This window comes from Chrysemys picta, chromosome 25 (assembly GCF_011386835.1).
Source record: "Chrysemys picta bellii isolate R12L10 chromosome 25, ASM1138683v2, whole genome shotgun sequence".
Taxonomy (NCBI): Eukaryota; Metazoa; Chordata; order Testudines; family Emydidae; genus Chrysemys; species Chrysemys picta.
In genome coordinates, this window is record NC_088815.1 from 16,293,450 (window position 1) to 16,320,713 (window position 27,264).

The 27,264-nt window shown below is 42.5% G+C and overlaps 1 protein-coding gene across 5 annotated transcripts in view; it reads right to left on the reverse strand.

The window, feature by feature from the left end:
* INSR (insulin receptor) overlaps positions 1-27,264 on the reverse strand; it is a 110,751-nt gene that overhangs the window by 30,742 nt on the left and 52,745 nt on the right. For all 5 annotated transcript variants that reach the window (XM_065578557.1, XM_065578560.1, XM_065578556.1 and 2 more), the window contains exons 3-6: positions 6,195-6,510; positions 2,878-3,023; positions 2,312-2,456; positions 1,862-2,076 (exon numbers count right to left, since the gene is read on the reverse strand). In XM_065578557.1, coding sequence (XP_065434629.1) covers positions 1,862-2,076; positions 2,312-2,456; positions 2,878-3,023; positions 6,195-6,510 — 822 coding nt within the window. The remainder of the gene's footprint in view (positions 1-1,861; positions 2,077-2,311; positions 2,457-2,877; positions 3,024-6,194; positions 6,511-27,264) is intronic.

A 27,264-nucleotide genomic window follows, 5' to 3' on the forward strand; every position in this document is an offset into this window, starting at 1 on the left:
AACTGACACTCTTGTAAAAATTCTTATAAAAGAAACTGTACTTACATGAGCTGGGGTTGAGAATAAAAAGCATTAAAGCAAGAACCGGAGATAGGACTTTTTGCTTAACATTGCACCAGTGATACAGCACATGCTTGCCATGGTGACACACCTAGCTACTATTGTGCAGACAAAAATGAGCCAGGCTGAGCAGCAGAAAAATGGAGGAAAAAGCAAAGCTGAACTGATTTTAATAAGCCAAATCTAGTGAGGAATCCGATGTTTACATCTGGACTGTCTACAGAATGGAGACCCAGGAGAACCCATAGTCAATTATTTAAAGCGATAAAGAAATAAAAGCTGCCTCAATGCCAGATAGACAGAAATCTAAAGCCTAAATGGGTTAAAATTCATGCTAGTCTGCAGAGACAAGACCAATGAAATGGTTTGTGAAGCTGCTCCAGCTTCTGCCTCCACTGTGATGAAATGCCCAGTCCTGCCAGGGAAGAGCAGGGTCCCATTGCAGAGAAGAACATGAACGACAGAAGCCATTGCAAGGTGAGAAGGCTTACAGTCTATTATTTCCAAGGGACCCAGGAAGGATAAACTGTGAAGCATTGATTGGATTTGCCATCTCTGCAGTAGCTGCACGAGGGAGGAAGGCTGTTAAGTTTGCTGGTGCCGAGTCCAGAAAAAACAATGGATTTTTTTTTTTTTTTTGTATAAAAGAGGATGCTGCCAATTTGAAAACTAGACTTGAATCAAACAAAAAGCCAAACACATCAACAATGGGTAGTTTGGGGCAGACGTGCAGAGGAGCAAACCACAGCTGAGCCCACCAGAGGTAGCACTGGGAGGGAGGAGGGCTGCTTGAAAGACAAACTGGACAGCCTGCCTGGCAGCTTTGCACCAAGAGTCTCACACAACCACACAAGAGCACGGTTGGGCCCCAGATCCAGCCGCTCACTCCCTGGGCCAGCAGAGGCAGCGCCCTCTGGCTCTGGGAAAAGCCCATTGCTGCTGTTTGGCTGGAGCGGGGATAGGAATCCTGCAGAGGCGGCACCCTCAGATCCAGTTCCCTCTTCCTCACCTAAGGCTGGAGCGGGTCTGAGAGGCTCGACTGGCACCCGTTGTGCCCTGCTCAGCCATGGGAAAGCCTGTTTGAGTGGCATCTTTGGCTGGGAACAGGGTGAGATGCTGGCTCTGAGCACTCAGGCTAAGGCCTGGGAATGCTGCTGGAGGCAAAGCTGCCCCCTCTGTATTCCTTAGCTCTGTTGACATGGGACCTTCCTTATTATTACTTGAAAGGAAACTGCCAGCCTTTAAAAATAAGTCACATTTCTGCTTCAAAAGTTTCTCCGACGGTTGTCACAGCAACCGCTCCAGACGAACTGAGCAGAAATACTCTCTCCTTTTCAGTTTATTTTGCAGCATTTGTTCATTGTCACCACTTCCCATCGCACAGAGAAAGGAGACAATTAAACATGTGCACAGCAGCAGGGCCCAGATGCCCCACTCAGGATCGAGGCTGTGGCATGTGACGCACTGCGCAAAGACACAAGGCTGACCAGACCCTGCCTGAAGAGCTCCCAGTCAAAGAGTGGGAGGGGGAAGGGCACCACAAAATGTTGTGGGGAAAAACCATATAACCACAAAAGCTGGCAGGGGGCCGCCAGGGCAGAGATCAGACCTGAAACTACTTTTAACTCGTGGCAAGTTGAGAGTGTCCCTTCAGCTAGCTTACAGAGTAACTGATGTGCCTGGGGCTTTACACAGAGAGCACCAGGGCAGTCCCTGCCCTGAGAACTTCACAAGACAGACAAGGAGGTTAGCAAGGGGGTGCATATGGCACAGATCTCTTCACATTATGAAGCTTCCTTACAAGAGGCTTGGTCGCCATTTGTCTTCTGGGCTATGTCATTCCTCTCCTGACGTCCCTTAGTCCCAGAGATCTCCTCCATCTTGTGGATTTCTGACAAGCAGAGTTTGGGGTTATAATGAAAGAAGAGCTTCCCCCTTGCTATGCTGAGGTTGTGTTTGCTCCAGTCCCAGAGCTGGCGCAGGTTCTGATTGTCAAGGGCGTAGAAGGAGTAATTCCTGTGAGAAGAGACAGAATGGAAAAGGATGGGTTCATTATTAAACTCGCTTTTCTCATGCACTAATCCAGACATCACATGAAAGTTCCCCACACAGAGTATCATAAGGACAGGCTGCAACTATGGGCAGATTGCAATTAAACACACGTTTAAAAATAATTTGCTAACATTTTCCTGATGACTTACATTGGCCCCCCAATATGTAATAGACTGAAGCATCTTATATAAAAACTCACCCAGCTTCTAACGTCTCCCCTTTAATCAGATGTAGTTTACGAAAAAAAGAAAGAGAAACCAAGGCATAGGAGCGGCGAATTTTTAGGTAACCTGAGATTTCTTCAATCAAGCCAAGATTCGCTTCAAGCTCAGCTGCTATGTTATCTGGGGAGAGGGAAACAATAGGTTTAGGCTCTCTGATACCATGGTGATGAGCACTGTACCAGATCCCATTATTGTCCTAAAAGATCTGCACTGGGAATTATTCTGGAGCAGTTCTATGGCCTGTGTTATACAGGAGGGTCAGTCTAGATGTTCACAGTGATCCCTTCTAGCCTTCAATCTATGAAACTTAACTTACGTTTCGATAACTAACTACATAGAGGGATTAATTCCTGAATCACTGTGGGGCTGAAGCACGCTTTCTGCAAACAAATTCTCCGCATTTAAAAGCCCTGCAGAGATCTCAGGCTCAATGGACACTGCCTCATTGTCTTTTTTGACATGCAGTTCTCTCTCCCTACTGTCATGCTTTTCCGCATTCTGCGAGTTCTCCCTGATGCAGCTCATAAGATGCAGAGCTTACTTCCTCCACGGATGTTTATGACTAAACTTCCATTAATGATGGTGCAGCCACGAAGCTCCTGTGCAGATGTCACTGAATCAATTATCTTCTCTTTGCCGTAGTCACAAACCTTCGGACAGGGCCCTGCACATGGAGAACAGTGCAGGCTGAAAAACAAGAGAGTGCAGAAGATATATGACAGATGTTTTTGCAGAGCATAAACTGGGGCTTCTCCATCAGAATTCATACATGCAGGGTAATCAATTGAAAACGCAACGGTATTTTGACAATATGCTGAGCGGCTTACTTGCATCACACATAATACCTGGCTCTAAACAGCCTCACATAACACTTGAATATTCCTAAAAATTACTTTTTTCTTCGTTGAAGTCCCAGCACTGGAATACAAGATATTGTGACAGAGGACAATTTCTCCTCACCAGTCTGAGGATCAAAACCAGAATGAGAGATCTGATAAAGAAGGAATCATCTAATGGTCTAAGCAGCTTTGATTTTAATTCAACAATGAATCATAGGACTGGAAGGGAATTTGAGAGGTCATCTAATCCAGTCCCTGGCACTCATCTCAGGATTAAGTATTATCTAGAGCAGTGGTTCTCAAAGCCAGTCTGCCACTTGTTCAGGGAAAGCCCTTGGCGGGCCGGGCCGGTTTGTTTACCTGCCGCGTCTGCAGGTTTGGCCGATCGCGGCTCCCACTGGCCGTGGTTCGCCGCTCCAGGCCAATGGGGGCTGCGGGAAGGGCGGCCAGCAAATCCCTCGGCCTGCGCCGCTTCCCGCAGTCCCCATTGGCCTGGAGCGGCGAACCACGGCCAGTGGGAGCCGCGATCGGCCAAACCTGCAGACGCGGCAGGTAAACAAACCGTCCCGTCCCGTCAGGGGCTTTCCCTGAACAAGCGACGGACCGGCTTTGAGAACCACTGATCTAAGCAGCTTTGATTTTAATTCAACAATGAATCATAGGACTGGAAGGGACCTTGAGAGGTCATCTAATCCAGTCCCCAACACTCATCTCAGGATTAAGTATTATCTAGAGCATCCCTTATCAGAGGGGTAGCCGTGGTTTAATGGGATAACGTGAGTTTCGTCAAAGGAACAGCGTGCCATCGCTGGTAAATAGTATAATGGCCAATGAGGGTCTGGCTGGAGAATCTTGCCTACATGCTCGGGATTCTACTGATCGCCATATTTGGGGTCGGGAAGGAATTTTCCTCCAGGGTAGATTGGCAGGGGCCCTGGAGGTTTTTCGCCTAGCTCCGCAGCATGGGGCAGGGATCGCTAGTTGGAGGACTCTCTGCTAATTGAAGTCTCTAAACCACAGGATTTGGGGACTTCAACAGCAGAGTCAAGGGAAAGGGTTGGGACGGCTTTGTGGCCTGCATCATGCGGGAGGTCAGACTAGATGATCATAATGGTCCCTTCTGACCTTAAAGTCTATGAGTCTATGAGCATAAGCTTTTGTGGGTGAATACCCACTTCATCAGACGCATCAAGTGTTTGTCTAACCTGCTCTTAAAAATCTCCAATGATGGAGATTCCATTACCTCCATCAATTTATTCCAGTGCTTAACCACCCGGACAGTTAGGAAGTTTTTCCTAATGTCCAACCTAAACGACGCTTCTGCAATTTAAAACCATTGCTTCTTGTCCTATGCAATTTAAGCCCACAATTAACCAGCCAACCTCCCAGAGAAATCCAAATGAGAGAACTCAAAGCACTGACCTGTTCCTCTACTAAGATGAAATTCCTATGGTGACAAAGGAAAGAAAACAGCTACTTTTCTTCTCACCTAGGCATGTTTGCATGCTGAGCTCCAACTCAAATGGTATTTATTGGAGAAAAAATATTGTAAAGATCTTCCAGAACCAACAGCTCTCTGTTCCCTCTTGCTAATATGCCAGATCCTGAACTTTTTAAGCCCATGGCTTTTCAAAGTCATTCACATGAAGGGGAAAATGATTCTTTGTGAGGACAAGATTGTAGCTCCTGCTCTTAGGGTTAATTAATGCTATTTGTAAGAGATTAATTTTACCCAACAGCAAGAAAGCCAGGCCCATCCTTCATCTTAAAGTAGTTAACCAAACAGATAATTCATGAACAGGACACAGGACCTTTCCTAGGATTTCTCTATCAACAGCTGGAAGGCAGTTCACAGAACTATATTTAAAAAAGGTAAACAGATTTATATTGATGTGTTTTGGACATAGGAGACTGTTTTTTTAATGGCAGTAAAAAGACAAGCTGTTCTTGCAGTTATGACACCAGCACCGACTTCCAGTATAATTCAGAGGAAAACGGTCATCTCCTCTAGGAAAAGCACCAGGACATTGTGAGCAAGTCCCAGTGGTAGAAGGACTGGTTGAGCAGGGGCGGGCAAGAGGAGGACCTTGCTGTTACACAAGCAATGCAGAGCCCACTTTTGGGGCTCTTGGTTCACATGTTTGAAATACAAAACAGGAAATAGACTCAAAAATCCAGCCATAGCATGAATTCCCTGATTTGTTAATCAAGGAGCAAATGTACATGAACACAAAACTACAGATATTCACAGGAAATCTGACTCATCACAATATGTAATTTTATTGTGATGAGTCAGATTTTCTGCGATCAACAGCATATAACTATGTACATTATTTTATTCTTTTGCCCTTAAAGCCCTAAGAATAGTCAGAAAGACTGTATCCTCTCTTCTGCACATGCAATACTTGTTTGTTACATTGTCCCTTTATCATAGTATGATGAGATTGCCTACAATGCCATATGGCCCATCCACAACAGCTATTAAACTATATCTCCAACAGCTGGAGATGGGCCATTCAATGGGGGGCTTTAAGTTACTACAGAGAATTCTTTCCCAGGTGTCTGGCGGGTTGGTCACGGGGTCTAACTGACTGCCATATTTGGGGTTGGGAAAGAATTTCAGAGACCCTGTGATTTTTTTGCCTTCCTCTGCAGCATGGGGCACAGGCCAGTTGCTGGTCTGAAGTACAGTAAATAGTGGATTCTCTGTAATTTGAAATCTTTAAAATCAAGATTTGAGGACATCAGTAACTCAGCCGGAGATTATGGGCCTATTTCAGGAATGGGTGGTGAGGTTCTGTGACCTGCGATGTATTGCAGGAGATCAGACTAGCTGATCACGATGGTCCCTTCTGGCCTTAAAGTCTATGAATCAATAAGACGTAACACTGGAGTTGTTTCTCAATCAAGAAATAGAATACAAACCCTATGCTACAGCAAGTGTGTGTGTCTAAATAAGTGTGATACACAATTGACAACTCAAGCAACAACACTGGGCAACAACATGGACATCACTTACTTGCTGGAGTTCATGATGTATCCCGATGGGCACTCATGAACACACTCATTGTTGTGAATAACATGGCACCCCGATTCCCTGGCATTTTTGCACTTGTTGTGCAGCTCCTGGCAGAAGCTGAAGGTCACGCAACGCCACCCCTCGAAGCGGTAGTACTTGGCTGGACAGGTCTCCACACACTTGCCATCAAGGTAAAAGTTACGGCAAGCCACACACTTCTCAGGATTGTTGCGCTCCGAGCAGTTGCCTAGGCATTCGCTGTGACAGCAGTGACCATCAGAGGTGCAGCCTTGTGACTTACAAGCAGATGGACAAACTGCAAAGACAAAAATGAAAAACACCTGAGCACTTGTTGAGAGCCTGCTGATATAAGGCCCCAAAGTCCCTTCGCTGCACAGCATCATCCCCCCAGCTTTGCAACTTCAGGCATGTCTACATGGTGGGGTAATGTACACTACAGGCGTGCGATTTCTAAAGCACATTAATTGGAATGTGTAGACTCTTCAAACCGTACTATGTTAAAGCACAGTAGGGAAGTTCTAGTGCACATTGCAGGGTCTGCACATACTAGTTAGTGCACAACACGTTTGTTTGCTTTAGAAATCACATGCCTGTAGTGCACACTGCTCCTCAGTGAAGACAAGCTCTTAGTTTCTGTAGCGACACCTGCTCAGAAGCTGAATTGGATGTCTGATTATCTCCACTTGCCAGTTCCAAATACCAGGCTTTCACCCATGCTGCTACATGGAGATGGCATCTTCTACCTCTGTACATCCACCTTGACAACTTATTGGTCCTATTTAAATGTAGGTTTAAAGCAGATTTTTCTAGTTCTTAATCTCAGTTTTATTTTTCTAGAACATGTTATACGTACAGCACGTTGGGGCTCACAAGAAGTGCTTTTATGACTTTGCAATATCAAATCCCAGGTGGTAATGGATAATGAATGATAAGCCTCATACAGTAAGAGCTTTCAGACCTTGGGATAACCAATTAGAATGATCAGATTCCAGTTCCTCAGTCCACTAAACTAAATGGAGCTCCTCACAACTCACTCAAAAGGAAGCTCCTAATGATGATGCAGCAAATTTATTTGCAATGATCCTTTAGTTTAGTCCTCGGCATTAGCTGGATATTCTCAATGGTCTCTTAGCTTTATACTAACCTGTCATGATCTTTGCTGGGGAAGAAGAGGAGGGGAAACTGACAGGCCTGAGGTCCTAGAAGAAGGGTACCCAATATAAATACTTCAACATTCCTCCCCAAAGAACCCAAGAAGAAGGGAACCCACAAGTGTTACTGCTTGTGGTTTTCATGGTTTATTTTTTTTAATTATCCACTACTCAGTGCTTCACAATACTCGTTAACGAGTGGTTTGGGTTTTGTACCAGAAACCACACAGCAATATAGCCCGGAGCAAATACCATAACTAAAGCTGAGTGACAAACTGCGGGGCCATTGAGAAAACTGAAAAGTGCTAAAGGAAAGTACCTTTCTGCCACTTCACTCACTGTTTGCGTAGGACTTTCAGGTTTAGTCCTACTATTAATGTTAGATTGAAGAGTAAATCAAATGCAATTACTTCATTCAAAACACAGCCAATGAACTTCAGTTCAGAATGTTATAATGAAAGTCTGAAAACAACTCTAACAGAGTGAGCATAATAAGCCAAATATAAACAGCTTTGATCCAGTGTGGCGAATGAAATAACAGTAGGCAAGATTTAAGGACAGGGATGCAGCATGGGTGGGAGTAGAGTTAATTGTAGGATAATGAATACCATTTGGACTATAATGTATTGGCAAGCATCCAATCAGAACATGATCCTATTCTCACTGGAGTCAATGGACATTTTGCCCACGGGGAACGGGTTCTGGGCCTTTGGTCTGAGGGTGCATTTGGTGGCATCTGTAGAACTGGTTCTCACCGCCACTCTCTAAGAAATCTTTAGTTGAACTCCGTCGTCTATGGAGACCAGACCAGGTAACTCTGTACCTCATTGGCCACTGACTCATACAGCTGGCCACATTTTCTGCCAAAAATGGCCACATAGTCACTTTTTCCTTTTCCTCTCTTGTCCAGTTCCCTAATTAGTCAGAGGAGCAGCTCCTGTCCTCACCATGTCCCCCAAGGACAGACGCCCATCACATAGCTAGCCCACTGCTTCTTCATGGAAGCGCAGGACCCCCTCACTAGACCTTATTTTAAAACTAGTGAAATATACACACATTGGTCATCTGACAAAGGGCTCTTGGCCAAGTGGCTGAAACCCAACAATCAACCTAGTGTAAAATTCTTAGAATCTAGAGCATTTTTGCATTCAGATTTTTGTGGGTTTTTTTTTTTTTTTATAGCCACTATGTGGTAAAGACAAAATATTTGTGCTGGGCCCACCTACAGATACAGAAAGAGTCAAGCTGTATTTACACTTACAATTTGCATAAACCTTCCCTGAACAGATAAAATACTTCACTTGCAAACACGACTTTCAATATTAAACACTCAAGGGATAAGCATATCTGCAGGTGTAAAACGCCACAGGGCTCACCTGGCAGTTCTTGCAACCCAGCACCACTGTTAGCAACAGGCAGCAACACAAGACTGCCCACAACGGGACTTGAAACCTTGTGGGAAAGAATTTTCTAAACCCTGTTATGGTAGCATGCTTTGCCTCCACAATGCCAGTTACAAGCAGTGGCTTGAGCCCTGCCAGAGGGCACAGTTTTGGTACGTTGTTGCCTGTGAAGAAAAAAAAAATCCCATCCAAATGGTGCAAGAGTTATGCTATATGTAAGTGTGGGTTCAAAATGTGAATATGTAGCAGAAGCAAGGGTCCAGTCAGCATAGTTTGCGCTCTCTACGCCTAGGGGAGAAATCAACATGGCTTGTGCCTTCACTACAGATACAATCATCTCAACTATAACATGCGTCCATTCTGTAGACCAGATGGAACCTCAAACATGTCCTTCAACTATACTAAAACCTTGGATGCATCCAAGGCTTTCACATGATCTGGAGCAAGCTTAGGTTCCATCTACACTGCAAGACTGAACCATGTTTTAACCCTACTGGTATAGGGTCTCTCCCACAACACATTTGTATTTGTAGTGCAGACAGAATCCCTTAGCCCCCAGAGCTCAGTTTTCTGGATGTTAGGCACGAACATAGAAAGTGCAAACTGGGGGAGTACCAGACACACCCATGTGCAGGGACTAGAATACTATGTTTAACATACATTTGCCTAATTTGCTCAAACAGATGAATACTAGAATATGGCTTAGTTTTGTTCAATGAAATTAGCAGTATCTAGGCTCAACAGTACAATATGCCATTGATGCTTTTATAATGGGATCACCACTTGTTAGGAAGAAGGTATAATATTGCAGAATTAAGGGCATTACAGGAATTTAATGCCTTTCTTGGAAGTTTCTAGTATTATCCATGGCCAGAGAATCATAGAAATGTAGGACAGGAAGGGACCTTGATAGGTCATCCAGTCCTCTGCACTATATTATCTATCCCTGAGAAGTGTTTGTTTAACCTGTTCTTTAAACCTCTAATGATGGGGATTCCACTTCTAGTCCTGTCTTCAGTGGATAAGGAAAGCAATTTAATCACCCTCCTCTATATATCAAGTTTTTACAAACTTGAAGACTTATTTCCCACCTCAGACTTCTCTTCTCCAGACTAAACAAATCAAATTTTGTTCACTCAATCTTTCCCCAGATGATGGACCACTGGTCTGTTCCAGTCTGGCAAGTCTTATGTTCAGCCATTAGAGGTCTAAAATTTGAATTCTAATGATCACAAAGCTAATTTTAATCTCTTATGTATACGACTGTTCCATGCAGCCTGGTCAAGAGAACATTTTTTCCTCCATCTCCTAGACTCAGCCTCAGCATGCACAAAACTGAACTCATGCAACTGAAAGCCCCCCACGATTCATCTTCTAAACAGTTTGGGAAATATAGCGAAGAGCCATAGGAACATGGGAACTGCTAGGCTGAATCAAGCTAGGGTACATCTACCCCAGTACCAGTTGCTTCAGAGAAAGATGTAAGAAATCCTGCATTAGCCAGTTATAGGATAGCCTCACCCCAGGAAAAGTTTCCTCATAACCCCAATTAGCTAGGGGGTGGCTTATGCCCCAAGCAGGAAGGCTTCTATCCCTCAAAAAAAACTCTTTATTTTTAATATTTACTATAACTACTCTAGGTTTTCTTGCTATTCATATACAGATATAAGCCCTTTTTCAATCCTGCTGGCCTCGATGATGTCTTAGATCTGTAAATCCAACAGGCTAGGTGGGTGTTGTGTGAAAGAGTATTATTTCCTTCTATCCATTCTGAATTTGCTGCCTTTCCAATGTCCCCTTGCGCTATACTACTCGTTATTTTGTACATGTATCACATATCCTGTCTAAGAAAAACAATTCCAGTCATTTCAGTCTCTCCCCAACATGAGAGGCTCCTAATCATTCTTGTGACCCATCAGAACCCCCTCTATTTCTGCTACAATTTCCATAACAAATGGTTTAATGACAAACATTAATGTCCTGCCCTGAGAGCAAGGGACTGGACTAGATGACCTCTCGAGGTCCCTTCCAATCCTACACTTCTCTGATTCTATGAAACACTCAGTACAAATCTTCCCTGCTGCCAAGGCACTTTATTGCCTTCACAACATTAACCAGCTGAGGAAACAATTTCCAGACAGCCACTCCACCCTCACTTTTTCTCTAGGCAAGATTTCACCCTCCTCAGACTGGGCTAGTTCACTATTCACACCTTTACTTCTCTCATCATTACACTGATACAGCTTGAACTTCAAATTATCCTTATAATGGAGATACAATGTCCCTCCCATACATCCCAGGCAGAGTGCAATGAATGTATAGTTGCAAGAGCAGGACTTGCATGGTATTGCACGCCATTTTCACACTGACACAAACTAGTGAGCTAAACACTCAGACCTAGTACTTGGTCGTTTAGGGTCCTTTGTTTTCTTCCAGGAAAGGTACAAGTAGAGAACCCTGCGCAGACACAAAAATTTGGATCCACATCCAATCCACAAAATTGTTGAACAATACAACTGCATCTGTGGATCCAGATATTTGTGGCTATCCATGTATTTGAAGGGCTCTAAGTATGAGCAAGTCCCAGGGGTAGGGTGACCAGAGGGCAAGTGTGGAAAATCGGGACAGGGTGAGGGGTAATAGGCGCCTATATAAGACAAAGCCCCGAATATCGGGACTGTCCCTATAAAATCGGGACATCTGATCACCTTACCCAGGGGCAACAGGAGACAGGCCACTTTCCTGGATTCCTCTCACGTAGGCCTCCTGACTTTCACTATAAAAGTTCTAACATTTTGGACAAAGATTATCTAGTTTACTCCAAAATACATTTTAATCCCACCCTAACCCCTGGAAACCTTGTGTATAAAAATATTTTCATGGAGGTGTTTTGCCCCCAGCTTAGAAGGAAATATCAGGACTAAGCATGGCAAGAATGAAACCAACACCTGCACACTGTGTATTCTGGATCCAGAGTAATTTGTGAATGTGTAAAGACTGTGAAGAGTAACTACTGCATAAGCTGAAGCTTCTACACAAACTGCAAATATCAAGAAAATCGAGCACTGTATTTATAGAATAAAGGCTTCAGACACACATTCTTTAATACACCTGTGAAGTTCAAGTAAGAACATATATGAAAACCACAAGTTGCACAATCTACAGCCCTCATGTAGGACACTAAAAATAGCCAGTCAAGCCATTTATTTTAGTTTTTCTGTGCTGAATCCCTGTATGCCAGTCTCAGGAGAGAAAAGAATTTTAAGAACATAAGACCGGCCATACTGGGTCAGACCCAAGGTCCATCTAGCCCAGTATCCTGTCTTCCGACAGTGGCCAATTGCCAGGTGCCGCAGAGGGAATGAACAGAACAGGTAATAATCAAGTGATTCATTCCCTGTCGCTCATTCCCAGCTTCTGGCAAACAGAAGCTAGGGACACCATCCCTCCCATCCTGGCTAATATCTATTGATGGACCTATCCTCCATGAACATATCTTGTTCTTTTTTTGAACTCTGTTATAGTCTTGGCCTTCACAACATCCTCTGGCGAAGAGTTCCACAAGTTGACTGTGCATTGTGTGAAGAAATACTTCCTTTTGTTTGTTTTAAACCTGCTGCCTATTAATTTTATTTGGTGACTCCTAGTTCTTGTGCTATAAGAAGGAGTAAATAACCCTTCTTTATTTTCTGTCTCCACACCAGTCATGATTTTATAGACCTCAATCATATCCCCCCTTAGTAGTCTCTTTTCCAAACTGAAAAGTCCCAGTCTTATTAATCTCTCCTCATATGGAAACTGTTCCATACACCTAATCATTTTTTTTGCTCTTTTCTGAACCTTTCCCAATTCCAATACATCTTTTTTGAGATGGGGCAACCAGGTCTGCATGCAGTATTTAAGATGTGGGCATACTATGGATTTATATAGAGGCAATATGATATTTTGTCTTATTATCTATCCCTTTCTTAATCATGCCCAACATTCTGTTTGCTTTTTTGACTGCCGCTGCACATTGAGTGGATGTTTTCAGAGAACTATCTACAATGACTCACAGATCTCTTTCTTGAGTGATGCCAGCTAAATTAGACCACATCATTTTATATGTATAATTGGGATTACGTTTTCCCAATGTGCATTACTTTGCATTTATCAACATTGAATTTAATCTGCCATTTTGTTGCCCAGTAACCCAGTTTTGAGAGATCCTTTTGTAGCTCTTCGCAGTCTGCCTGGGACTTAACTATCTTGAGTAGTTTTGTATCGTCTGCAAATTTTACCAACTCCCTGTTTACCCCTTTTTCCAGATCATTTATGAATATGTTGAATTGGCCTGATCCCAGTACAGACCCCTGGGGGACACCACTATTTACCTCTCTCCATTCTGAAAACTGACCATTTATTCCTACCCTTTGTTTCCTATCTTTTAACCAGTTACCAATCCATGAGAGGACCTTCCCTCTTATCCCAGGACAGCTTATTTTCCTTAATTTTGCAGATAATTCTCTCAGAGAACACTAGAGTGACATAATATATAGTTTACCAACTAAAACTAACTGGATAACCATAGAAGAATGCTATTAATGATATTTAAACTGAACTTTCAGTTTAGTTGATCATTCAAACCTTGCCAAATCCAGTGTTTGTTGATGTCAGTAAAAGAGCCCTAGAGAGCTGTTGCTTTCACAAGTGTGTGGCTACTGCTATAAAGACTCACATAAGAAACTTAAAAAGGAGTAACACGTGACTGCTTCCATTGTTGTGTGACTGGAAACTTTGCACACACACACACACACACACACACACACACACACACACACAAACAAAATGGGAAAAGAAATTTCACATCTAATTTAATAGTTTTGTTTCCTGTAGAACATTCACCAGTTCATTATTCTGGCTTCAAAGCCACAGATTTCAGAATGATTCAGTATGAAGGCAATGATTTGTAAGTAATGCACTAGGCCTATAAACTATCAGAATACTTTGCATAATTGCTTTATTTTTTTCTAGGTGAAGAACTACATGGAGTTGTTTTTTTTTGTTTTTTTTTTTTTTTGCTAACAGTGAATCATCTTCCTTTCAGCACTTAAGGGGCGAAAAGCAATAAACAAAAAAATTCTAGTTAATGCTCCAAGTATGGAAAGAGAAATGCACAGGTTTGCTCAGCTCTGCAGCCATACTTCCCATCAAAGTCAATGAGGCAGAGGGGAAGAAGGCTGGACCAAATATCTTTTAAATTGAACAGTTCACCCACATACTTTTAAGTAGCAGTTAAGTATAGTAAATTGATACTCCGACTTAAAATACAGAAAAATACAGAAATGTGGGTTCACTTTTTTTTTTTTCCTTCAAATGGAGATATCCTATCTCCTAGAACTGGAAGGGACCTTGAAAGGTCATTGAGTCCAGCCCCCTGCCTTCACTAGCAGGACCAAGTACTGATTTTGCCCCAGATCCGTAAGTGGCCCCCTCAAGGATTGAACCCTGAGTTTAGCAGGCCAATGCTCAAATCACTGAGCTGTCCCTCCTCCTCCTCCTCCCCCCTTTTACATTAGCAAAGTTTTTGCACTCCTAGAGCAATAATGCTTATTTTATTAACTTGATACTTAGAAGTGGTAATTAAGTTGAGTAGCCAAACAAACAAAAACAACTTGCAGTTGATCCTTTATATTGGGCTAAACATAAAAATAAATTGGGAAGCTTGCAAAAAGACATGCTCACATAATTCCTCATCAGCCCACAAACACAGAACGTGGTCCAGCAACAGATGTTGTGGCAGAGAGTTAATTCAGAGCTTATAATTAAATAGCGCAATATGGTAGATCAAAAGGAGACCTATGCTTAAAAAATGAGCAAACAACCTGGAACTGGCACTAAATGAACTACTCTGGCAACCACTACAAAAACCAAACCAGCAGTTTACTGAAAATATTGCCAACAGAAGTAAATCAACAGAAAAGTCCAGAGCTCAGTCCCAAAATCTCACAACAAAACCTATCAATTCTATAGCCATCAAATGTGAAAATTGGATGAAAGAGGAAAGTCTGTCTGTTTCATTCATCTCTCACCATGCTTGGCAGCTTAGTGTTCTTGGTGCAGAAACTAGAAGGCAGGTATACAGCTCTCCACTCCATTTTTAAGCTCCACGCATACTGGTTCAGAGTAAGATACATCACAGAATTACTAGCAAACAAAAACCTAAGCCAGACTTTACAACATTAAAATCCCCAGAATGGAAAAGGGGTGGAAACAAGGAATTTTGATTTGAATTAATCCAATTTAAAGCTCAGATTCTAATCATGATTTAAATCAGCAAACAGGAAACCTTTATTTAAATAATCTATTTTAATCACACTATGCATGTATGTAAGAGAGGAGTATGACTGCTCAGAGCTCCGGTATGAAACTGCAGAAAAACCTGAGAGTCTCTGGATTAAGTTTAGAAATGTGAGCAACAAGGGTGATGTCGTGGTGGGAGTCTGCTATAGACCACCAGACCAGGGGGATGAGGCTTTCTTCTGGCAACTAGCAGAAGTTATTAGATAGCAGGTTCTGGTTCTCATGGGAGACTTTAAATCACCCTGATATCTGCTGGGAGAGCAATACACTGGTGCACAGACAATCCAGGAAGTTTTTGGAAAGTGTAGGGGACAATTTCCTGGTGCAAGTGCTGGAGGAACCAACTAGGGGCAGAGCTCTTCTAGACCTGCTGGTCACAAACCAGGAAGAATTAGTAGGGGAAGCAAAAGTGGATGGGAACCTGGGCGGCAGTGACCATGAGATGGTCGAGTTCAGGATCCTGACACAAGGAAGAAAGGAGAGAAGCAGAATACGGACTCTGGACTTCAGAAAAGCAGACTGACTCCCTCAGGGAACAGATGGGCAGGATCCCCTGGTAGAATAACATGAGGGGGAAAGGACTCCAGGAAAGCTGGCTGTATTTTAAAGAATCCTTATTGAGGTTGCAGGAAAAAAACCATCCTGATGTGTAGAAAGAATAGTAAATATGGCAGGCGACCAGCTTGGCTTAACAGTGAAATCCTTGCTGATCTTAAATGCAAAAAAGAAGCTTACAAGAAGTGCAAGATTGGACAAATGACCAGGGAGGAGTATAAAAATATTGCTCAGGCATGCAGGAGTGAAATCAGGAAGGCCAAATCACACTTGGAGTTGCAGCTAGCAAGAGAGGTTAAGAGTAACAAGAAGGGTTTCTTCAGCTATGTTAGCAACCAGAAGAAAGTCAAGGAAAGTGTGGGCCCCCTACTGAATGAGGGAGGCAACCTAGTGACAGAGGATGTGGAAAAAGCTAATGTAGTCAATGCTTTTTTTGCCTCTGTCTTCACAAACAAGGTCAGCTCCCAGACTGCTGCACTGGGCAGCACAGCATGGGGAGGAGGTGACCAACACTATGTGGAGAAAGAAGTGGTTCGGGACTATTTAGAAAAACTGGATGAGCACAAGTCCATGGAGCTGGATGCGCTGCATCCGAGGGTGCTAAAGGAATTGGCGGATGTGATTGCAGAGCCATTGGCCATTATCTTTGAAAACTCATGGTGATTGGGGGAGGTCCCGGATGACTGGAAAAAGGCTAATGTAGTGCCCATCTTTTAAAAAGGGAAGGAGTAGGATCCGGGGAACTACAGGCCAGTCAGCCTCACCTCAGTCCCTGGAAAAATCATGGAGCAGGTCCTCAAGGAATCAATTCTGAAGCATTTAGAGGATAGGAAAGTGATCAGGAACAGTCAGCATGGATTCACCAAGGGCAAGTCATGCCTGACTAACCAAATTGCCTTCTATGAGGAGATAACTGGGTCTGTGGATGAGGGGAAAGCAATGGATGTGTTATTCCTTGACTTTAGCAAAGCTTTTGATACGGTCTCCCACAGTATTCTTGCCAGCAAGTTAAAGAAGTATGGGCTGGATGAATGGACTATAAGGTGGATAGAAAGCTGGCTAGATCATCGGGCTCAACGGGTAGTGATCAACGGCTCCATGTCTAGTTGGCAGCCAGTTTCAAGTGGAGTGCCCCAAGGGTCGGTCCTGGGGCCGGTTTTGTTCAATATCTTAATTAATGATCTGGAGGATGGCGTGGACTGCACTCTCAGCAAGTTTGCAGATGACACTAAACTGGGAGGAGTGGTAGATACGCTGGAGGGTAGGGATAGGATACAGAGGGACCTAGACAAATTAGTGGATTGGGCCAAAAGAAACCTGATGAGGTTCAACAAGGACAAGTGCAGAGTCCTGCACTTAGGATGGAAGAATCCCAGTCACCGTTACAGACTAGCGACCGAATGGCTAGGAAGCAGTTCTGCAGAAAAGGACCTAGGGGTTACAGTGGACAAGAAGCTGGATATGAGTCAACAGTGTGTCCTTGTTGCCAAGGTGGCATTTTGGGCTGCATAAGTAGGGGCATTGCCAGCAGATCGAGGGACATGATCATTCCCCCTATTCGACATTGGTGAGGCCTCATCTGGAGTACTGTGTCCAGTTTTGGACCCCACATTACAAGAAGGATGTGGAAAAATTGGAAAGAGTCCAGCGGAGGGCAACAAAAATGATTAGGGGGCTGGAACACATGATTTATGAGGAGAGGCTGAGGGAACTGGGATTGTTTAGTCTGCAGAAGAGAAGAATGAGGGGGGATTTGATAGCTGCTTTCAACTACCTGAAAGGGGGTTCCAAAGAGGATGGATCTAGACTGTTCTGGTGACAGAACAAGGAGTAATGGTCTCAAGTTGCAGTGGGGGAGGTTTAGGTTGGATATTAGGAAAAACTTTTTCACTAGGAGGGTGGTGAAGCACTGGAATGCGTTACCTAGGCAGGTGGTGGAATCTCCTTCCTTAGAGGTTTTTAAGGTCAGGCTTGACAAAGCCTTGGCTGGGATGATTTAGTTGGGAATTGGACCTGCTTTGAGCAGGGGGTTGGACTAGATGACCTCCTGAGGTCCCTTCCAACCCTGATATTCTATGATTTATATGTTTTACTTATTTTCCTAACGAAGAGTTGATTCTCATTGGTTGGTAATAATTAAAACATGTTGATTTGCAACTAAATACAGACTTTACGCTAATTTTGGTGCTTCATTTTTGTTAACAAGGACATACTACATCTATAAACATTTACTTAAGCAATTACATAGCTTAACTTACATTTATTCAGATTCTCAATTTTTCCATTTTATATTATGTTAGAAATCAGTGAACGACACATTGCCTGTTCACTAGTTGATTTTTTTTACTTACAATTGTTTCAAGTTCCATGGAAATTCAATTTAAAATGCACAAAAACTGGATTTTATTTTTTAATTAAACAAAACCACCTTAGATGTACTGGATACACAAGAATAAAGTTAATCAAAACATGTTTTGCATTAAAAGCTAATTGATTTGTTTAAAAAAAGTATTATCTGTAGTTAATAAACTTAACTGATTGTTTCTGGTAACCATGTTCTTCAAGACTTTAGCAGATCTCATTCCCTCACACCTAATTTTTATTCAGAGACCGGATGAGGAAAACAAGCTTTCCTGCTTTTTTCAACTCCCACCTGATTTCTTAACTTTGAACGAACTCGTTATTGAGATGAACTAGTTGAATAAACTGAAATGAAGAAAATATTCTCTCTGCACCTACAGGAAAGGCTATTGCTGTTAAAAGCTGGTTTAGAATTTCAATGAACTCTGGTTTCCAATGCTGAGCCAGTGACTTCCACCAGTTCATTGATCTGACTTTCTTTAAAATTTGGCAGCAAACATAGAATCATAACACTGGAAGGGACCTTGAGAGGTCATCTAGTCCAGTCCCTTGCACTCATGGCAATACCAAGTATTATCCAGACCATCCCTGACAGGTGTTTGTCTAACCTGCTCTTAAAAATCCCCAATGGAGACTTCACAACCTCTCTAGTTTTTCCTAATGTCCAATCTAAACCTTCTTTGCTGCAATTTAAGCCCATTGCTTCTTGTCCTACCCTCAAAGGTTAAGAAGAACAATTCTTCTCCCTTCTCCTTGTAACAACCTTTTATGTACTTGAAAACTGTTATGTCCCCTCTCGGTCTTCTCTTTTCCAGACTAAACAAAGCCAATTTTTTCAACCTTCCCTCATAGGTCATATTTTCTAGACCTTTAATCATTTTGTTGCTCATATACTGCTAAATATTTTTTGCATTTAATTTAAATGATTTAATAAATTATAATAAGTTTAGGCCTTAACATAACCTGTCAATAGCATATTTAATTTTAAATGTGTTTTTTAAATAAACCTGTATTTCATTTACATTTTAAAAAATAATAATTTTTTAAATCATTTACTTATCAACTTGGGTGGAAAGGAGCTTTTTTTGTAGGTGGGAGGCTGGCAGAGTCCCTATCTGAATGGTTGATTTAATGCTAATGTGATTTTGTTGTACTGTTCATTATGCTGTAGGGTACTAAAGCCTTGTATACACATCTTTATTATTATTATCATTTAAATACAAAGAAATAAAAGTAAAAATAAAGTGTTTGCAGACTAAAGCTTTGGGTAATTAAGGTGGTTCTCCATGATATTTTATGCAGTCATCAACTCTTTTGTACATTTTCAGACTTTGTTATTTTAAATAACTCCAAGAGGAAGTGGAATTGCTAATTTATGAGCATAAATTTGATCTAGCCAGTATTACTGAACCTTTGTGCAATGATTCCCATGACTGGAATGTTGAAACTAATGTTTATTTAGGAAGGATTGAGTGGGCACAAAGGGAGGGAGAGTGGCACTCTGTCAAAAAATGGCATACCTGTTTCTAAGTCACAGGTAACTCAGAAGAAAATGATCTTGAATGCTTATGGATCAATGTCCTACCAGATAAAGCACAAGATGGGGTATCTGTTGGTGTCCGCTATAGACAACAAAATCACACTAGGGAACAGGATGACAGGCTCCTTACACACCTATGTGTAAATTGTAGGGGGGGAAAGCTGCATGGTCATGAAGGATTTCAATTTGTGTGACATACAGTGGACGTCTCAGTAGCGGTCAGTAGTAAAACATCCTTGGAATTCTAAATATTATAGCTGACAATTTCTTAACTCTAAAAGTGTTGCATCCAACACAGGGGAGTTTTAGATTAGACCTGGTCTTCACAGATAAAGAGGAAATGATCACAGAAGTAAAAATTGATGGTAACTTAAAGTATGTCTACACTGCAATAAAACACCCGCATTGAGTTCCAGAGCATGGGCTCCAACATGAACCCAAACATCTACACTACAATTTTATAGCCCTGCAAGCCCTGGTCCCACAAGCCTGAATCAGCTGACACAGACCAGCTGCAGGCATTTTATTGTTGTGTAGGCACACCCACGACTTGATCACATTTATGATGTGCAAACAGAATAAAGTCCAGACTAGTGATATTACCATACTTAGTGCTTTAAAAAGACCAAATTTCAAAAAGCTGAAAACACTTAGGAGCCAAATTAGTTGAGAGGAAGAATTTAATCAGAAAAATATGAATGATAATTGGGACTTGTTTAAGAACACTTTACTAGATGCCCCCCAAAAATCATAATCCCACAATAAAGGAACAAGGGCATATTGATTTAAAAAATGACCTGGTTTTAGAGAGGAAGTAAAGCCAGCAATAAAATGTATAACAAATAGAAGAAAAGGGAAGTTGAAAGTAATGAATATAAATCAGAAGCTAAGAAGGGTAGAAAACTGACAAAGAAAGCAAAGGGACACAAGGAAAGATTTATAGCCAGCAGAGATAAGGACAATAAGGAGTTTAAGAATATTGGAAATAAAAAGATTCCTAACAATGGTATTGGTCCTGGAAAAGGTAAGATTATCAGTACTAATGGAGAAAAGGCAGAAATGTTCAATAAATATTTCTGTTCTGCATCTGGGAAAAACAGGTGTAGTTACATCATAGGATAACACTTTCCATTCCACTAGTATCTCAGGAGCATGTTAAACAACAGCTAGTAAAGTTAGACATCTTTAAATCAGCAGATCTGGACAACTTGCATCCAAAAGTTTTAAATCAGCTTGCTGGGAAGCTTGCTGACTGTTCATGTTGATTTTCAATAGTTCTTGGAACGCTGGGGAAGTTCCAGATGACTCGAAGAAAGCTAGTGTTGTGCTATTATCTTAAAAGGGCAAACAGGATGACCCTGGTAATTATAGGCCTGTCAGTCTGACATTGATCCTGGGCAAGATAATGTACCGTCTCATATGGGACTCTATTAATAAAGAATTAAAAAGGAGGGTAATATAATTAATGCCAGTCAACATGGGTTTATGGAAAGTAGAGCCTATCAAACTAACTTGCTATCCTTTTTTTGCTGAGATTATAAATTTGATTGATAAATGTAATAATGTTGATATAATGCATTTAGCCTTCTCTAAGACATTTGACTCTTCTGTATGACACTGATTAAAAACTAGAGATAAAATTAACATGTCACACATTAAATGCATTCACAGCTGGCTAACTGATAGGTCTCAAAATGTAAGCGTAAATGGAGAATCATCAAACTGGTGTTTCTAGTGGGGTCCCCCAGAGACTGGTTTTTGGCCCTATGCTATTTAATATTTTTAATCTATGACCTCGAAGATCATTTTGTTCATCATTGATAAAGTTTTCAGATGACACAAAAATTGGGGGAGTGATAAATAATGAATGGGGACAGGCTAAAGCTAGCAATATGGGTTTTAATATGGCTAAATGTAATGTATAGATTTAGGAACAAATAATGTAGGTCATACTTACAGGATTGGGGATTCTAACCTGGGAAGCAGTGATTTTCAAAAAGATTTGGGAGCCATGGTGGATAATCAGAAGAACACAAGTTCCCAGTACAACACTATGGCCAAAGGGGCTAATGCGATCCTTGGATGTATAAAAAGGGGAATCTCGAGAAGGAGTAGAAAGATTATTTTACTTCTGTATTTGGCACTTGTGCAACCACTGCTGGAATACTGTGTCCTCCTCTGGTGTCCACAATTCAAGAAGTATGTTGATAAATCAGAAAGTGTGTTCAGAGAAGAGCCACAAGTATTAGGAAACATGCCTTATAGTGATTGAGGTCCTTGAGTCTATTTAGTTTAACAAAGAGAAGGTTAAAGGGTGACTAGATTACAGTCTATAAATATCTTACATGAGGAACAAACTTTTAATAATGGGTTCTTCAATCTAACACAGAATGGCTGGAAGTTGAAGCTAGACAAATTCAGACTGAAAACAAGGTGTACATTTCTAAACAGTGAGTAATTAATCATTGGAACTGCTTACACCACACATCATGGTGGATGCTCCATCACTGACATGATTTAAATCAAGATGTGATATTTTTCTAAAGGCCTGGTTCCAGGAACCATTGTGGGGAAGTTCTATGGTCTGGGTTATACAAGAGAACAGACTAGATGATCACAGTGGTCCCTTCTGGCCTTGGAATCTGTGAATTTTAATAAATGTTTTTTAAATAGTCACTGGAATTTCACAACAAGGGTCACGGGGCATGAATGATAAGAAGCACATAGGAAGAAGTTAAGAGGCAATACGAGGTAACATTAAGGGAAGTCTGTTTAATTTATAGGCACTTGTGTAAGTGTTCTTCACCGTGTACCTCAGCACCTCACAGAACAATAGATTAAGTCTGAACACCCTGTGAGATGGGGTGTGTGTGACAGGTTGGATCACAGAAAGCCCCTTGGGAGCTGCCACCTAATGTACCAAGACTACCTCTGCTCCTGTTTTCCCTGCCAGCTCAGGATTCCAGCACCCTGTCTTGCTGAGCCAGACGCTCCCATCTGCTCCAACAAAGACCCAGGGTCTGAATTACTTCCCCCAAAGCTGCAGGTTTGTCTGAAAACAGCTCACAGAAGTGTGCTTGTCTTTAGCACTCAGATGCCCAACTCCCAATGGGGTCTAAACCCAAATAAATCCATTTTACCCTGCATAAAGCTTATGCAGGGTAAACTCAAATTGTTCACCCTCTATAACACTGATAGAGAAATATGCACAGTTGTTTGTTCCCCCAGGTATTAACACATACTCTGAGTTAATTAATAAGTAAAAAGTGATTTTATTAAATACAGAAAGTAGGATTTAATTGGTTCCAAGTAGTAACAGACCGAACAAAGTAAGTCACCAAGCAAAATAAAATAAAATGCGCAAATCTATGTCTAATCAAACTAAATACAGATAAGATCCTCACCAGTTCCAGAATGCTTCCTTTTAGCCTGGGTCCAGCAATCACTCACACCCCCTGTAGTTACTGTCCTCTGTTCCAGTTTCCTTCAAGTATCCTGGGGGGGGGGGTGTTAGAGACAAAATGGCAGGATCTCCCAGGGGTTTAACCAGACTCTCTTGTGGGTGGAGAACCCCTCCTCACCCTGTGTAGAATCCAGTCACAAAATGGAGATTCGGAATCACATGGGCAAGTCACATGCCCATGCATGACTCAGGACTTGCAGGTAGCAGCCATTACCCACATGCTACCTTGAACATCCTCAGGTAGACTTCTTATGTGGATTGGAGTCTTCCAAGCTCTTTTGTCTGTTAAGTGCTTCCTGATTGAGCACTTAATTTGCACATTCCTTTCCCAAGTGACCAAATGTTCTAACTAAGGCTACTTAGAAATCAAGCAATTATACAGCCAATGTTCATAACTTTGAACACGCACCTGGTGCCTGCATACAACTAGGATGAACATAACCAGTAGATCATAACCTTTACATAGATATGTTATGGCATATGTAGCAAAACCCTATTCCAGTTATATCATACATACATTTATGAGCACCCCTCCTCATATAGCCTGATGGGGTACACTGTCACAGGGTGTTCCTCCAGAGGAATGGAGGCACAGAGAAGTGATTTCCTAGGCCACACGGGAAGTCTTGGCAGAGTGGGAATTGAACCCAGATCTCCTTTCCAGGGGCGTACCCATGCCAAGGAACACACAGTAAAATACCATTATGCGCAGCGTTAGGCTACCAGATGGAGGCGTGATCTAGCCTACAGTGGAAGGAGGCCAGAGCAAGAGAGCCATCACCAGTGTGAAATGCTCAAGCTGAGCAGAGGAAAATAACTTATGCTCAGGCGATCTGAACAGCATCCGATTCCAGCAAGCCAGTCACACAAGCTGTCGATCCACCAAGGGATCAGCAAAGTCCTAGGTATGAAGGTGTCTTCACACTAATCACACTGTGCTCTCACCTACATGGGTGTGTTGCGTATTCACTTACACCCTACCGCAATCGCCTACAGCAGCAAGCATATGAGCAGGCAGCCATTCTGGTGGGATTTCTGTGCAGAGCTAGAAAGCATAGGCTTGGGTTTTTTCAACCAAGGCCTGCGTATTATGTCCATGTTTTGTACACGAATGATGGGGCATTGTGGAGTAAGCCACAATTATCAATAGCGTCCTGTACTGCATTTCTGCAGGTTTGGCTCTTTCCATATGTGCCCCCCACCAACTACACAAAGAGGCATCAATAATTCCCTATATCAGGGATTGGCAATCTTTGGCATGCAGCCTGTCAGGGAAAGCCACTGGTGGGCCGGGATGGTTTGTTTACCTGCAGCATCTGCAGGTTCAGCTGATCGCAGCTCCCACTGGCCGTGGTTTGCCATTCCAGGTCAATGTGGGCTGTGGGAAGCGGCGTGGGCCTAGGGACTTGGTGGCCGCTGCTTCCCGCAGCCCCCATTGGCCAGGGACGGCGAACCACCAGCGGCTTTCCCTGACTGAAAAAAGAAGAACAGGAGTACTTGTGGCACCTTAGAGACTAACAAATTTATTAGAGCATAAGCTTTCGTGGACTACAGCCCACTTCTTCGGATGCATATAGAATGGAGCATATATTGAGGAGATATATATACACACATACAGAGAGCATAAACAGGTGGGAGTTGTCTTACCAACTCTGAGAGGCCAATTAATTAAGAGAAAAAAAACTTTTGAAGTGATAATCAAGCTAGCCCAGTACAGACAGTTTGATAAGAAGTGTGAGAATACTTACAAGGGGAGATAGATTCAATGTTTGTAATGGCTCAGCCATTCCCAGTCCTTATTCAAACCGGAGTTGATTGTGTCTAGTTTGCATATCAATTCTAGCTCAGCAGTCTCTCGTTGGAGTCTGTTTTTGAAGTTTTTCTGTTGTAATATAGCCACCCGCAGGTCTGTCACTGAATGACCAGACAGGTTAAAGTGTTCTCCCACTGGTTTTTGAGTATTTTGATTCCTGATGTCAGATTTGTGTCCATTAATTCTTTTGCGTAGAGACTGTCCGGTTTGGCCAATGTACATGGCAGAGGGGCATTGCTGGCACATGATGGCATATATCACATTGGTAGATGTGCAGGTGAACGAGCCCCTGATGGTATGGCTGATGTGATTAGGTCCTATGATGTTGTCACTTGAATAGATATGTAGACAGAGTTGGCATCGGGGTTTGTTACAAGGATAGGTTCCTGGGTTAGTGGTTTTGTTCAGTGATGTGTGGTTGCTGGTGAGTATTTGCTTTAGGTTGGGGGGTTGTCTGTAAGCGAGGACAGGTCTGTCTCCCAAGATCTGTGAGAGTAAAGGATCATCTTTCAGGATAGGTTGTAGATCTCTGATGATGCGCTGGAGAGGTTTTAGTTGGGGGCTGAAGGTGACAGCTAGTGGTGTTCTGTTATTTTCTTTGTTGGGCCTGTCTTGTAGGAGGTGACTTCTGGGTACTCGTCTGGCTCTGTCAATCTGTTTTTTCACTTCAGCAGGTGGGTATTGTAGTTTTAAGAATGCTTGATAGAGATCTTGTAGGTGCTTGTCTCTATCCGAGGGATTGGAGCAAATGCGGTTATATCTTAGAGCTTGGCTGTAGACGATGGATCGTGTGGTGTGTCCTGGATGGAAGCTGGAGGCATGTAGGTAAGTGTAGCGGTCAGTAGGTTTCCGGTATAGGGCGGTATTTATGTGACCATCGCTTATTAGCACAGTAGTGTCCAGGAAATGGACCGCTTGTGTGGATTGATCTAGGCTGAGGTTGATGGTGGGATGGAAATTATTGAAATCATGGTGAAATTCCTCAAGGGCTTCTGATTCTGACATCAGGAATCAAAATACTCAAAAACCAGTGGGAGAACACTTTAACCTGTCTGGTCATTCAGTGACAGACCTGCGGGTGGCTATATTACAACAGAAAAACTTCAAAAACAGACTCCAACGAGAGACTGCTGAGCTAGAATTGATATGCAAACTAGACACAATCAACTCCGGTTTGAATAAGGACTGGGAATGGCTGAGCCATTACAAACATTGAATCTATCTCCCCTTGTAAGTATTCTCACACTTCTTATCAAACTGTCTGTACTGGGCTAGCTTGATTATCACTTCAAAAGTTTTTTTTCTCTTAATTAATTGGCCTCAGAGTTGGTAAGACAACTCCCACCTGTTTATGCTCTCTGTATGTGTGCATATATATCTCCTCAATATATGCTCCATTCTATATGCATCCGAAGAAGTGGGCTGCAGTCCACGAAAGCTTATGCTCTAATAAATTTGTTAGTCTCTAAGGTGCCACAAGTACTCCTGTTCTTCTTTTTGCGGATACAGACTAACACGGCTGCTACTCCGAAACGTTTCCCTGACTGGTTGCCGATCCCTGTCCTATATCTACACTGCAATCTTATGGGCTGGCATACTCACACTAGGTCTAACCTAGCTAGCACAGCTAGGGTTACCACCTGGCTGGTATTTGACAGGCCTGGATGTTTTTTTATGGATTTGCCAGTTGCCAGAAAAAATAATTTAAATCTGCCAGGGTTTTATTATGTGGGTCTAAAGATTTGCATTATCATCACAATACACTGGGATATCTAATGTTAAAAGTTTGTGTCCAACTAAAGATGCTACAGTGTTCCCACTTCCATAAATTAAATAACAGATCAAAACTGCTGAAAACACAGCAGCTGTCTGCCTATCAACAGGCAATCGCACCACGCATGTGCGTGAAAGAGGGTTTGAGTCACGCAAGAGTGAGGAGAAGTGCGAGGCATATTAAATAATGGAAGATAAGGACAAAGATGCGATTGATCCTACTATACCCTCGGGGGGAAAAAAACTCCATCAGAAACTGCACACTCAGTGACAACTGGCTAAATGAAAGAGTCTACAAAGACCGGCTGGCAAAACGTGTTGATAAAACAAACACCCGTTGGTTATCAATGATGTTATCAATCTTCTCTATACGTGTTATCGCTCTAAATACTGTAAGTGGCTGCTGAAGGTGGAGGATTGCGGAGCTGCCTTGTGGTTGGCGGTTGGGGTTGTGGCAGGCTTGTCTGGGGCAGGGGGAGTGCTGGGTCTTTTTTTGCATGTCAAAAGCTGGTAACCCTAAGCACAGCTATCAATAGCAATGAGATGCGGCAGCATGGGCTTCAGCACAGGCTAGCAACATGGATACCTACCCGGGGCCTTTGCTGTGCTTCTACAGGCCTCGCTGAAGCGCCTGCTGCTGTGTCTTCA